Here is a 13,718-nt window from a genome sequence, read left to right on the forward strand (position 1 = left end):
GAAGAGATCGAAGTGCTGAATGTAAATGAGTCCTCCAGTTACCCAGAAAATGGGCTTCGCACAATAGCTCCTCACAACTGTGTCATCCTCGTGCCTCCATCCCAACCTGGAAAGCATCAGCCTACACAGACAGAAAAGCCGCCTGTGCTGTGTCAGAAACCGCTGGCAGCAGCATCGGCAGCGGCAGAGAGCGGACCGAGGCCCGCAGCCTCCTGGGCGCGGGTCTCCAGGCAGCTGTTGGATAGCATGAAGTCAGTGGCATGAAACGCTGTTAAAAGCTTCTGTAATTTACTTCCAACTCGTTTCCTTGGTTGTGACACCACAGGTGTTAAGCCACAGTGAATCACTTTACCATCCTGTGCTTTAATTTCTCCTTCTATTAAGCAGATATTGACCTTTCTTTATCATGCACTCTAAGACATGGGAATGCAAAGCGGTACATAAGAGGTGATTGTTATTATAGCTACTAATAATAACCCTTGAGCTATGTAAGTGTCTCAGGTCAAATAATTCTGTATGACTAAGCAAATCTCTCAAATCCTTCCAAATCTCCACCTGAACTTTTCAATCTAGATGCTGAAGGCAAGGCAGGGAAGAGGGGCAATGGGAAATCACTTCTTCCTCACTGGAAAAAGAACCTATTCCAAAAAGGGAAAATGTGTGAAACGCTTGTACCCGGGCAGTCAGGATCTGTTCTGTAACACAACTCCCCTAAAACAGTTTCGCCTTTTTGTTCAAAATAATTCAACTTTTATTAAATGATTACTTCTGAGACCTTTGGTTTACGTCCTTAGCAGATGTATTGGTAATACGGAGACAAACCATACTGAATAAACGAGAACCAGTTTGTTTCTCCAAACATTCTTCTGAATTTGGATGTTGTGTCTTTCTTAAGATTCTCAGAGATATGAATAAAGGCTTCATCCTCCTGATAAGGTGATTTTATCCATATTTTCAAAATATGCAAGTCTTCTCCCCTCACGCAGTTCTCACAACTTAAAAAGAAGAGAGCAATTGCTCCTCTCCTTGGAGATGGAGACCATCCAGGGAATGGCCTTCCTGAGCATAGCTCCAAACCACAACGTGATGCCTTTTCTGCCTCGGAAGTGAGAGCACTGTGCTCTCCACAGGAGTCAGACACAAACCACGGAATGTGCACAGGACAGACACACGTAACTGCACACCACTGCTGAGCACAGAGTTGGGAGACTCGTGTTCTGCTGGGCTCTCTCACTACCTTTTGAGACCACACTGAGATAAACTCCAGTGTAGGGTTGGGCTGCATTATATACCTGCAAAATATTGTAAGAGCCAGTAACACAAGTATGTAAAAGCAGTGATATAAGCTGCTTACAGCTGGACTCAATGATCTTGAGGGCTTCTCACAACCAAGATAATGCTATGATTCTATGATCCTAACAGTCTTTTCCAACCTAAATGATTCTGTGTTCCACGGGCTGCCCATTCTGGATGGCAGCGTTCTGGCCCCAGCACCGCACCCTGAGCTCGTGCTGGCACACTGGCCCCTCAGGGCTTCTGGAGTCAGTGCCCTGGGTCTCACCTCTGGCTTCTGGAGTCAGTGCCCTGGGTCTCACCTCAGGGCTTTTGGAGTCAGTGCCCTGGGTCTCACCTCTGGCTTCTGGAGTCAGTGCCCTGGGTCTCACCTCAGGGCTTTTGGAGTCAGTGCCCTGGGTCTCACCTCTGGCTTCTGGAGTCAGTGCCCTGGGTCTCACCTCTGGCTTCTGGAGTCAGTGCACTGGGTCTCACCTCAGGGCTTCTGGAGTCAGTGCCCTGGGTCTCACCTCTGGCTTCTGGAGTCAGTGCACTGGGTCTCACCTCAGGGCTTCTGGAGTCAGTGCCCTGGGTCTCACCTCTGGCTTCTGGAGTCAGTGCCCTGGGTCTCACCTCTGGCTTCTGGAGTCAGTGCCCTGGGTCTCACCTCTGGCTTCTGGAGTCAGTGCACTGGGTCTCACCCCAGGGCTTCTGGAGTCAGTGCCCTGGGTCTCACCTCTGGCTTCTGGAGTCAGTGCACTGGGTCTCACCTCAGGGCTTCTGGAGTCAGTGCCCTGGGTCTCACCTCAGGGCTTTTGGAGTCAGTGCCCTGGGTCTCACCTCTGGCTTCTGGAGTCAGTGCCCTGGGTCTCACCTCTGGCTTCTGGAGTCAGTGCACTGGGTCTCACCTCAGGGCTTCTGGAGTCAGTGCCCTGGGTCTCACCTCAGGGCTTCTGGAGTCAGTGCCCTGGGTCTCACCTCAGGGCTTTTGGAGTCAGTGCCCTGGGTCTCACCTCTGGCTTCTGGAGTCAGTGCCCTGGGTCTCACCTCTGGCTTCTGGAGTCAGTGCACTGGGTCTCACCTCAGGGCTTCTGGAGTCAGTGCCCTGGGTCTCACCTCTGGCTTCTGGAGTCAGTGCCCTGGATCTCACCTCTGGCTTCTGGAGTCAGTGCACTGGGTCTCACCTCAGGGCTTCTGGAGTCAGTGCACTGGGTCTCACCTCAGGGCTTCTGGAGTCAGTGCACTGGGTCTCACCTCAGGGCTTCTGGAGTCAGTGCACTGGGTCTCACCTCTGGCTTCTGGAGTCAGTGCCCTGGGTCTCACCTCTGGGCTTCTGGAGTCAGTGCACTGGGTCTCACCTCTGGCTTCTGGAGTCAGTGCACTGGGTCTCACCTCAGGGCTTCTGGAGTCAGTGCACTGGGTCTCACCTCTGGCTTCTGGAGTCAGTGCACTGGGTCTCACTTCTAAACGAGCCAGACTAAGACTTACTGCACCTTTTGCCTCCAGAGTCCACACACGCTTGGTTGCTCATTAAACACTGTATCAAGAAAAAATCTTCAAACCTACTTTGCTTCAAAGCTAAAATTAAATAGATCATTCATACTTTTTTTTCCGTCAAAGAAAATGACCAGTGAACACTTAACGTACAATTCAGACAGAAAGTCATTTCCTATCAGGACAGACAGCTCAGAATGAAAAGTATTTTAGGTGCGAAGTCCAGTATGTCAGAACGACACAGACAGGGCTCGATGACCTTCGAAGGCTCCTTCCAACCCACACTGTTCTATGGGGAAAAGGGGTCTTTTAGCTGGGCCAGAATTCTGTCATACTCAAAGAATGCTGTTGTCTTCGTATCTTCATAATAATTGGTCCCTATTCCCTGCTCAACTGTAACATTACTTCACAACTCAAATTTATAATTAAGTTCCTCATTCCCACGGAATGTTCCGCAGACACAGGTGGCGGCTGCAGCGGGCCCGGCAGTGACTCAGCAGCCACCGCAGACCCGGACCGGCTCCAAGCCCTTAATCCTAATGCATGCATATGTTGAAGGGCGTCTTTGCGAGCCGGCAATATTTATACTGTACAACATGGACGCGCTTTTTTGCATGCAGCACTTCGTGATGACAAAAACAACTTCAGCTCGTTATGAACACATAAGAGTACAGGACAGAAATCTTGGACCAAAGTTTTGGAAACCTTTATCCAGATATGGATAGGCTTTTGTTTATGTCCAATGTATATGAAATACTGAATTATTACCAGTCTGCAGATTCTAATATTTGCTTCTTTTATGCAAAACACGATAACAAAGGGTTTTGCTTTGTTTACAAATTACAAAAGAGGATCCAAAACCCCACACTGATCCTGATTAGCAATCAATAATCTTCACGCTTATTAATGGATTTTGTCGAGGACTCATGAACATTTGCACTAAAAAGTAGATCTAATTTGAGCACCTGATGTATTTTGCTTGCATTAAGAAAAAGTTCAGGTTTTAGTTAGTGAAACCCATTCCCAACCGTGACAAAACCCACAACATCTGAAATTCAGTACTCTAGGAGATCTGTGTATCTGTCCAGGTTTGGGTCTACAGGTTTGGATCTCTGCACAGTTTTGGTATTTGATTAATCACCAATTAGAAGATCCCACTTCCCAGTTTATGAAGAGCACAACCAGATTTGCCCAAGAATTAAGCCTTGGAAAAACAAATAACAGCATGCAGACTTCTATTTCTGCTTTGCATGATTTACAGGAGTAAAACCCCGGGCTTCCTGTTCTCACTCCAACCTGTTAACACAAGTAAACTATGTCAATAAAACCCCTCTGTGCTCCCCGGTGTCACAGGCGTTTTTATGTTGTTGTTCACTCTTCTTCCTATCTCTCCTTAGCAATTCTTTCGCAACCAAGAGAGAGGGATAACCATATATTTCACTGCAATTCTTTCGGTTTTACTCTGCCGGCATTCAGACTTGTGACTGCCTTGTGTTTCCCACGTAAACACACAACATGTACAAGCTGGTTTCCAACAGTAATGCCCATTGGATTATACTTGTGTTATGAAGCTTAGAATTTGTGCATTTTATTGAAGAGATTTATGTAAAAAAGAAGCTAAAATTACACGAAAACTACTTCAAATTTTGACACTTGAAATTATACTCAAGTTGTGCCTCTAGAAGTCCCTCATTATTTCATGCACATCCATTACTTTAACACAGTATCTAGGCCACAAAAACCTGTATCTGGGTTACATCAGCTAGCGTGGATCTGAACATTGCCTCTTTGAATAACTGCGAGAAAATAACAACTTTCTACTTGTCACATATATAGAGTCAAGATTTATGGCTTCAAAAAGGCTCTTACCTTGAGAAACAAGGCTCCCTTGGAAGCCAAGGAGTCCGTTCCTCTTCCATTGGGGTAACAGTGATAGGCAGCATCCATAACAGGATAGCGGCTGGCAAAAAGTAGACCACTGTTCACAAACTTGAAGCTACAGCAGCCATGGCAACTGTAGACCCCAACATCATAGACAATGTATTCAAAATAGTGATGAAGCTGCTCTTTCAATTTCTCCGCAGCTCTTTTGTCAAACACTTCCTGCAAACACAGAAAGTCCAGGTTGGCAGGGAAGAAAGCAGAGATCTCATGATCGAAGGTCTCATCTGTGTGTTTCTTTTTCCGCACTGAAGTCTTCTTCATGATGGAAGCTTTGTAGAGGAGCTTGTTGTTGACAGTGCTTTGGTCCACCGTACCGTCTCCCACGCGAACTTTAACTAAGGACTCTCGTGAGGCAGAATAGCTGTCTAAGCTCCCAGAATCTCCGTCCTTCTGTTTGTCATTAGGTGGTTTTGAGATCTCTGTGTTACCTTCCAGTGAGGCCTCTGCTGGGCCGCTGGCGTGAGCCTGGCCATTGATGGTACCTGTTTCTGTGTCTGACATGTGGCCATTATCCTCTCCATTTATGCGCACAATGCAAGAGTTTTCTTCTCCCTCGTTTGGCTCTCCAGCTCCACCTTTATCTTCTCTACCATCCTCACCGTTGTTTGAGCCAGAATTGTCTCCTTTATATTCCATGGATGTTGTCCTCTTGATGCCAGCATTAACAGTACGATTAGTGCTATCTCCACCCTGGGGGGAGACCAAGCTGCTGAAACTGGCTGCACTGATGGATGTGTTGGTAGGAGAATCTATATATATTTTGATTTGTGGTCTGCTTGCCCCATTTCGGATTCTCCGTCCGATCTCTTTAGCCCTAGCCTGTGTATTGAAAACATTATTAAATCTCGCCAGAGAATCCGGCAGCAGGCAAACATTGGCGCTGCCAAAGCAGAAGCTTTTCCCGTTGCCCGCAGCCTTCCATTCGGTGAGCAGCGTGGCTCCGCTGGCATGGCTCTTGTCTTCGAGCCTGGAGTAGACGTACGGCCTTCTGGCGGACTGCAGAGGGGACCACAGCAGGAAGCCGATCAGAGCGAAAGGGAGAGAGGCCACCAACAGCGCCAGGTAGATGGGAGTGGTGATGATGATGCAGAGCGCGTGAAAATAGCACGGATCATCTGCTCGCTGACGTTTTTCATAGGTGGTGGGAACGAAAGAGGCCACAAGCCTATCTGCTAACCAGTAACATGGGAAAATCAGGCCCCAGGAGAAAGAATGCAGAACTGACAGAAAGCTGTTGGGAAATGGGGAAGTGTATAAAACCATTGCAACTTACTTATGACAACACCTCAGGGCTACTACATGATGTCACTGTGTCAAGCAGCCATAGGAACACTGGGAAAGCGCTGAGGAGAAAAGGTCCAGTCAGAGCTTGGTGTTTTTCCAGTGAGAGTCACTAACAAAAGGTTAAGAGCACCATTTCACTGTGTCGGAGTACAAACGGAACAAGGCCACTGTTTTCGTCTGGCTTTTTGGCATCTATACTTGTCAAAGGATGTCATTGTTCAGGGGAGGCTGCCATAACGAAATGCTCCGGAGGCAAAAAGGAAACCTGCAAAAACAAAAGACACAAAACATACAGAACGGTTATTAAAAGTTGAAAGCAGATTTTCTCACATCAATTTTGCCTCGCAGTCTAAATTATTTTCCTTTTTTCCATTTAATTTAGGATTTTTGATACTCTGTTAAAGACTATGAATCCAGGGCAATTCCAACAACAAGGGATTGGTATTTCCACAACTTAAATCAATACCTTGACCATTTAATTGTCATAAAACTGTATCTGAGAGGTCTTCTGTAGATTCTCAAAGACAGCAAACACCATTTAATGAATATGCATGTGCTGATATCAGGCAAAGATCGCCAAAACCTGATAAAGTAAAAGAAAGGGGGAAGGGAAGGGAAGGGAAGGGAAGGGAAGGGAAGGGAAGGGAAGGGAAGGGAAGGGAAGGGAAGGGAAGGGAAGGGAAGGGAAGGGAAGGGAAGGGAAGGGAAGGGAAGGGAAGGGAAGGGAAGGGAAGGGAAGGGAAGGGAAGGGAAGGGAAGGGAAGGGAAGGGAAGGGAAGGGAAGGGAAGGGAAGGGAAGGGAAGGGAAGGGAAGGGAAGGGAAGGGAAGGGAAGGGAAGGGAAGGGAAGGGAAGGGAAGGGAAGGGAAGGGAAGGGAAGGGAAGGGAAGGGAAGGGAAGGGAAGGGAAGGGAAGGGAAGGGAAGGGAAGGGCTGTGTCACCGCGGCTCCGAGCGCGGGAAGAGCCTGCACGCCCACAGCCACCCGCGCTGACCGGGCGCCCAGCCGCGTCCTGTGGAACAGCCAGTCCCGTGTTTCGCCCTCGTGGTGCAGTTCAGATGGAAACTGAACGGTTGGGTCAAGGGAGGGTTGCGGGGCTTTTAATTTTTAATTATCAGCTTAGCATAACCTTCAGAATCTTATGCAACATGTTTGAGTTTAAATAAATGAGTGAGTAGTCAAGTGCCAAATAACAAATGCTTGGCATTTACTCATTGCCAAAGGCATTTTAGGATGTTGATAATGGGGGGAAGCCTAGCAGATTTGTTTTCCTGAATGATTTTTAGGACCCATAGCAAGAATGCTCAAAAGAAACTGTAGCATTTACCTCTCAGGTAGAAAAAACTAACTTAAAACCTGGCAAATTATGTAATTACCATTAGATGAGAAAAAACTGTAAAGAACCTATTCTCTTCTAGCGAATGCTTCAACTGCTCTGTAAAAGCCTGGTGAAAGCTGCAGCCTTGTTGCCAACTACAAGGTCAATTTGACTTGCACTATTTTAAAATAACACACCAGAAAAAACGCAGAAGCACAATGGAGACATAATGATTTGTCTAATTAGGTCTTCTACAGATAAGTATTTTCTCAAGTGTATGATGACAGTGTGTTAGTAGCTCCTCGGGAAACACGACATCCAGTGCCGGCGTTGTAAGCAGAGCAGGCAGCGCCTGCTCCGTCGTGGCTGAGGAAGAAACCAACACGTAACTCACGGCGGTTCTGCTGCGACTGCGGCATCAAGGGCTGCAGACAAACAGCTCTCGGGCAAGCCAGAAAATGCTCAACTCTAATGGCTGCACAACAGCACTAAACCTAACGAATTCATGCTTGCTGTAGATACAACGTACTGTCATGTGTATTAGTAAAAAGGGAAGAAAAATGAATGCAATCAGAAATCCTTTCATGGGATAAGATTACACAGCAAGTGTCATAAAGCAAACTGGTTCAGCCTGAGGTCTGTTTTAACAACATTTAGCAAGAATGTAATTCTTGGTAAACACTAGGGACCCAGTGAGGATGGTTCACGGCCACCCTGGTGACTTCTACGCTTCCTTACACACAGATGGGATTCGCTGGACAGTTTTGGCCCATGTGCCAGCTGCACTCCTCGCTGCTCCCCAGCTGAAGCGGGGGCACCAGGGACTGCAGTACAGGGCACGTCCTATCCAGTTTATTCTATCAATTCTAACAGAGTTCTCACAGCCAACGACACAGAAGTACAAAAACCCTTGTACCACAGTAGTTTTAAAATATGATAGCTGGAGAAAAGGGAGCAAGGAATCATGAGCTGGATGTCCTTTAAATTTCTGCATATGACAGACAGACATTGGCACATCAAGTAAACTATTATTCTAATGTATTGGTCTGATAGATGGAGGAAATCACACAATTTGCCAAAGCTCTGCTACAGACTCAATTTCCTGCCCTCACCTCCTGGCTCCAAAGGCGCCCAAAGAGGGGGAACGAAGAGAGCCACGGACAGGCCTGCCCGGGCGCGGGCGGCCAGGGGAGCACAGCACGGCAGACCTGGCGGCAGCCACAGCGCCCGAACGCAGCCCTGCAGATGGGGCCTGAGCCTGAAGTGCCTGATTCCGCACGATGAAAGGTATTACTTGGTAATCCAATGCTTTATTCATAGGGCTTTGAGAGATTAAGGGAGAATTTAAGATATTGCAATGAAACAGATATTTTTGTATGCTACAAAGACATAAACTGCAGTCTTATTTAGTTGTTTTTATTATCTTCTGTTTGAAGGCTAAAAAAAGACTTTATTTAATTTTTTTTATGATGCCAGTATAGAACATCTCAACTTTAGTGATAAGAACACATCAGGTGGAAAGGCTCCAAAGATTTTTATGATCATAATTATGCCCAGAAGTATGCTAGAGACACCGGAGATCAAAAGAGATGTTCCTGGCTCCAACGGAGCTTGCGAACTAAATAAAGGACAGTACGAGTCAACAAATAATAGAGATACAGAAGAAAAACAACAAATGTGGCAGTAATAAGGTTATGTGGATAGTCTGGAAACAGTCAGAAAAGTTTTAACTTGCTTTTTCTTAGAAAACTAAAATACACTTGCAAATTCAGGCAACTCGGATTTCTTCAAATCCGCTATTAACATCTCAACCGTATTTTTAAAACGTATGTAAATCACTGCGAGAAGAGCTATTTTTAAAAACAGAATAAGACTGCTGAAGGAACTGGTTTGGAGAGTTATTCTATGGGTAACTTCACATTGTACGTCATCTAAATTCATTAGAACTAGTTTTCCTTGAATCCTGACAATTGCTTGACCTTCAGTGAAAGTCACAGCCAAACACATCTAAAATCGGATTCTAGAAGATCAATTCATTTAGACCGTGTTGACTTTTCGTTAGCGCCAGTTCATTACTGTCACTGTAATTTGAAGCAGGGCAATGCAGCTTCCAGCAGAGCTCCTGCTGCACCGTGCACACAGCAAAACCCGTGTTTGGAACCGGGAACAGGAGCACTGGGGATCTGGGAGAACCCCTGCTCAGGCCCTGGCTCCTCCTTATCAGCCAGAGCAGAACTTCATCCCTGCCTTCCCCCATGGCTTCATCTGGTTCTGCTCCCACACGCACATGATACATTTTCCCTTAGTTCAGTCTCTTTCCCCTGGTTATTCATATACATGCTTTTAATTAGAGTCTAGTTCAACAACTAACCACCCTTCCGAAAAAACCTACTCCAAAAGGCAGAATCCACGCGAGCTGTTCTCTGTGCTTGATCACAGAATGGTGACTGCAGCCATCTCGAGGTGTCAGTCGCTCTGACAGAGATGCATCCTTGTTCCCTTGGGGTCATTTCAGCCTGATGTTCCAACTGAAATCCCGTCATCCTGTACGCGACTCATTCCATTAAGCAGCTCAAGATGTAGGGTAAGAGAATTTAAGCAGCAGTTATTGGCTTGCCTTAACTTCCACTGAAGTCAGTAACAATTTACACCTTATGAAAATCTTAGTAAAAACTTACGAAAAACGTGAATCCATTATGATATGAGAAGTTGAATGAGGTGTAGTAGTGATGCTGATGAAAAAGCAGTATCCATTCAAACTAAGGGTTTGTCAGGAGAAGGGAAACAGGAGAGTGTTTCTCCATAACCTTCTTTCTTTCTTTCTAAAGAACGTAATCAGACATTGCCCAGCTACTCTGCAGCTTGTCTCCTATGTCCACAGGCTGCCACCAGGCAAGAAGCCATTATAAACAGGATGTCCAGCTCAACGTGTGAGTTCACAGGTCCCACTGGATACCAGTGATGTCAGCAGTTAAGTACCTGTCTGCACAAAAAAAGCCCAACAAAACCAACACACACAGCCCCCCTCACAATTTCGCAGAGCCTGCTCAAGGCTTGGCACATTTAACAAGGAACAGAGGTACTGAGCACTCGAGCTACATTTTCAAAGAGCCTTTGGAACCTCAGTGCTGTCACTCTCTGCATTTCTGCCAACGCTGCACGTGTAGCAGAGGCGGTGCCGTTATCAACCGCGGCCTTGGCAGCTCAGGGACCTGGACCCAGGTCCATCCATGCTCGGAGCAGTCAGCCCCTTCAGCGGAGCCCGCCCGACTGGAGTGGGACCACCAGGGACAAATGCAGCTCTTGTCACCTAAGGAACTGCAGGTAGTGATCCTGCTCGTGTGACAACAGATTGGCTGTAGCTGGTCTGCTTACTCACCTGAGCAGAGAAACGGAGCTTCGTGCTGGCATGGTGTCCTGCGTGCCCACTCACCCCACGTGGGGGGTTTTGTCACAGAGCTGACGATTTTCTGATGATCAGCCTGCAAATCTTGGTCTGTGCTATACGGTTACGTGTGGCATGGCAACAGACTCTTATTTCTAAAAGCAAATAATCTCAATTTGGTAGTTCCAGATCATATTCCTAGGCCAAAATCCATACCCACACACCTTCTGCTACCTAAATCAAATTGGATTAAATTTTAAACTTATTATTGAAATATAAATTCAATTATGTTAATGTATGGAAGCACACCTTAAAAATATATCTAAATGAATATAACCAATTGAAAAACATGATGGTTTTGTCCTTTTTTTCTTTCAAAATGGATGGAAAATTGAAGCTGGATTAATTACTGAAGAACACAAGCAGCTTCTATATTCCTGTAAGCACCCTTGAATCCACCTTGACACATCAGCTATTACTCGCTTAAAACGAACTCCTGGAATCACGACTGCAGAAGGGACACATGGTACCTTCCAAGCCTAGAAGAGGTTTATTATTTCCTTACACATCGGAACTGCAGTGCCACCAATGACCGGACAAGTCTGTCCCTACCACCCCGCACCAGCAGCACTGGTGTCCCCCGAGGCCTGACCCAGACCCAGAGAACAGCACCAGCACCTCCTGCGCGCTGCCGTTCGCATGGGACTGCGCCCCGGTGCGCTGGCGAGGCAGGTACGGGCCAGCTTTGAACAGGGCTTTCAGTCTGCTTCACGGCAGGGCACAAAGACTCACCTGGAAATCCGGAGCCCAGAAACTGTCAGCAACTAGTTTTACATCAGTGGAAGGAGAAACAGACTGACAGTTTCTGTTGTATTTTAGAAGGACCAATGCCACAAATGCCTCTAAAAATATAATGGTTATGCAAACTAAGTAATGCAAGAAGCAATGCCAGTTATGATCAGCAAGGACATTACTTTAAAACATAAATTCAAGTGCATCAAGTTCTTTGGGAGTTCATGCAAAAAATCCTAATCGGGAAAACTGTCTCTTCTTGCACAGGAGACACAATCACAGATTTCCAAATTATCAATTCATATTTGCGGCCCTAGGAACTGGTAAGAAATAGAATCAACAGCGTGTCCTCTAATGGCTGAAAATAACAGCAAACCCTTCACACGGTTTAAAGTTTTGAGGAAAGCTTTGCTATCAGGCAAGACTTGGAGCAAAAAACCTCATCTGACCACTCGGTGATCTCACTCGGTAACGGGAAAGCTAAACACTCTCTGTCTGAGCCCTTATTTGGTGCACTCCAGCGGGAGACAACTGCAGCACACAGACGCGGGAAGCGGTGACACTAAGCTCTGTTTATACAATAGAAACGGAACGGGCTCTATTTACAAAACCACCTTTGAGTGTGCCTTAGCCTGGTCTGTTACAGGAGTTGGAGTAACTCAATAATAGAGAAATAAATCTGATCTTTGTGGATGGTTTGTTTGACAAATCTCAGTGGGATGGAGCCACATCAGACAACTGGAGATAACGGTTTTCCTGCCGATGGTTCACCCGCTGAGCCCCAGGCCCGGCCCAGCAGCGGGCAGGGCACCGGCTCCCCGCACGGGGAAAGGCTGGGCTTCCTCACGCAGCATTTCAGGCTTTGGGTCAGTCCTGTGTGGCCCAGCAGACAGAGTTCTAAAGTCATCCATGGTCCCCAGGGCGGGTATTTTTATACTGTTCAAGTTGTTCTTAACAGCTGGCAAAGAAAAGTTATCTTAGCCTACAGTAAATCCAGCGCAAATCCCTGCCCATAAAAACCTGCTCTTCCATAAAAACCTTCACCTACGATTCTCAAAATACTTCACAAAAGAAATTAAAATACAACTCAACTGAATTTAAACACATCTATCCCTATAAAGAAAATTAAAGTCTATTTATTCACGTTCTACATATGGAATATTGGAAAAACAGAGCATTTGTGACTTAAGTAAGTTGTCATGGGTAGATCTGACTGTATGCTGGTCAATCGTACAGGAATCAGCATTATTCAAAACTCGACACAAACACCCGTTACCATATCAGCCTCTCTGATAAACGTATAAGAATTGAAACTCAAAAATTTTTTTTAAGATTAAATTGTTCTGATATATGCAACAAAACTACTCAACCTTTTCAAACGTGCAGTCCATTGTTTTCAAAGAGCATCCTTAGCCACGTACACTACCTGTGTAAATGGTCAGTGTCACAGGAGCGCCAAGTACAGCATTCGCACAGCAGAACCCTTAACAGTAATGCCTATAGCTGCAGACTTTTGCTACATCTTCCAAACCAGTCTCATCTTCTCCTGCCACTAAATAAACTCAGCCGGCACTGTCATTCGCCGGAGAATTCCATTTTTAAGGGTCATTTTGGAGAGCAGAAACACATTCCTAAAAACTTCAGTTCTCTACTAGAAAAGCAGGCCTTCCTGTGTTGAACACTGGGATCCTGGAACCGGGGCTCTTCAGCACTGAAACCAAATTCATATTCCGTGTAAGTCTGCGTTATCTCCTGCATGTAACAGGATGGCTGTAAAATCAATAAATAGATAGATAGATATGTAAGTCGTGGAAGGCTACATTTCTGGTACTTTTAATCTCCTTGGTATTGGGTTATCTCATCCTCACTCCAAATCTGAAGTCGTCAGGTACCAACATCTGCGAGTCTGTGTTATGAATAGTCCAGCTTCAGCAATGAAAGAGCAGCAGTGATTTTTTTAAGGGCAAAACACTCTTTATTAGCTATTAGCTGCACTTCTACCTCTGCCACCATCCTCTTGCCTACGCTACAGTCTGCAGGACAAACATCCACTCGAGAATTGCAGGTGGAGATGCCAGTTGTTTGTTGGTCATGGCTTGTACTCATATATTGTCTTTAGTAGGTAAATGTGCATTAGAGAAGCAAATGCATACTGGGAAAGTATCAGAGCGCTGGTAGAATGACATTATTTATAGAATTCTGATTATTATGCATCCCAAATTTTGTAAGAA

The 13,718-nt window shown here is 46.0% G+C and overlaps 1 protein-coding gene across 5 annotated transcripts in view; it reads right to left on the minus strand.

The window, feature by feature from the left end:
• The window catches only part of SMPD3 (sphingomyelin phosphodiesterase 3), a 99,474-nt gene that overhangs the window by 27,623 nt on the left and 58,133 nt on the right, over nt 1-13,718 (minus strand). For all 5 annotated transcript variants that reach the window (XM_065847937.2, XM_071814394.1, XM_071814395.1 and 2 more), the window contains one exon: nt 4,636-6,259. In XM_065847937.2, coding sequence (XP_065704009.1) covers nt 4,636-5,973 — 1,338 coding nt within the window. In that variant the 5' untranslated portion in view covers nt 5,974-6,259. The remainder of the gene's footprint in view (nt 1-4,635; nt 6,260-13,718) is intronic.

This window comes from Patagioenas fasciata, chromosome 13 (assembly GCF_037038585.1).
Source record: "Patagioenas fasciata isolate bPatFas1 chromosome 13, bPatFas1.hap1, whole genome shotgun sequence".
Classification (NCBI taxonomy): Eukaryota; Metazoa; Chordata; class Aves; order Columbiformes; family Columbidae; genus Patagioenas; species Patagioenas fasciata.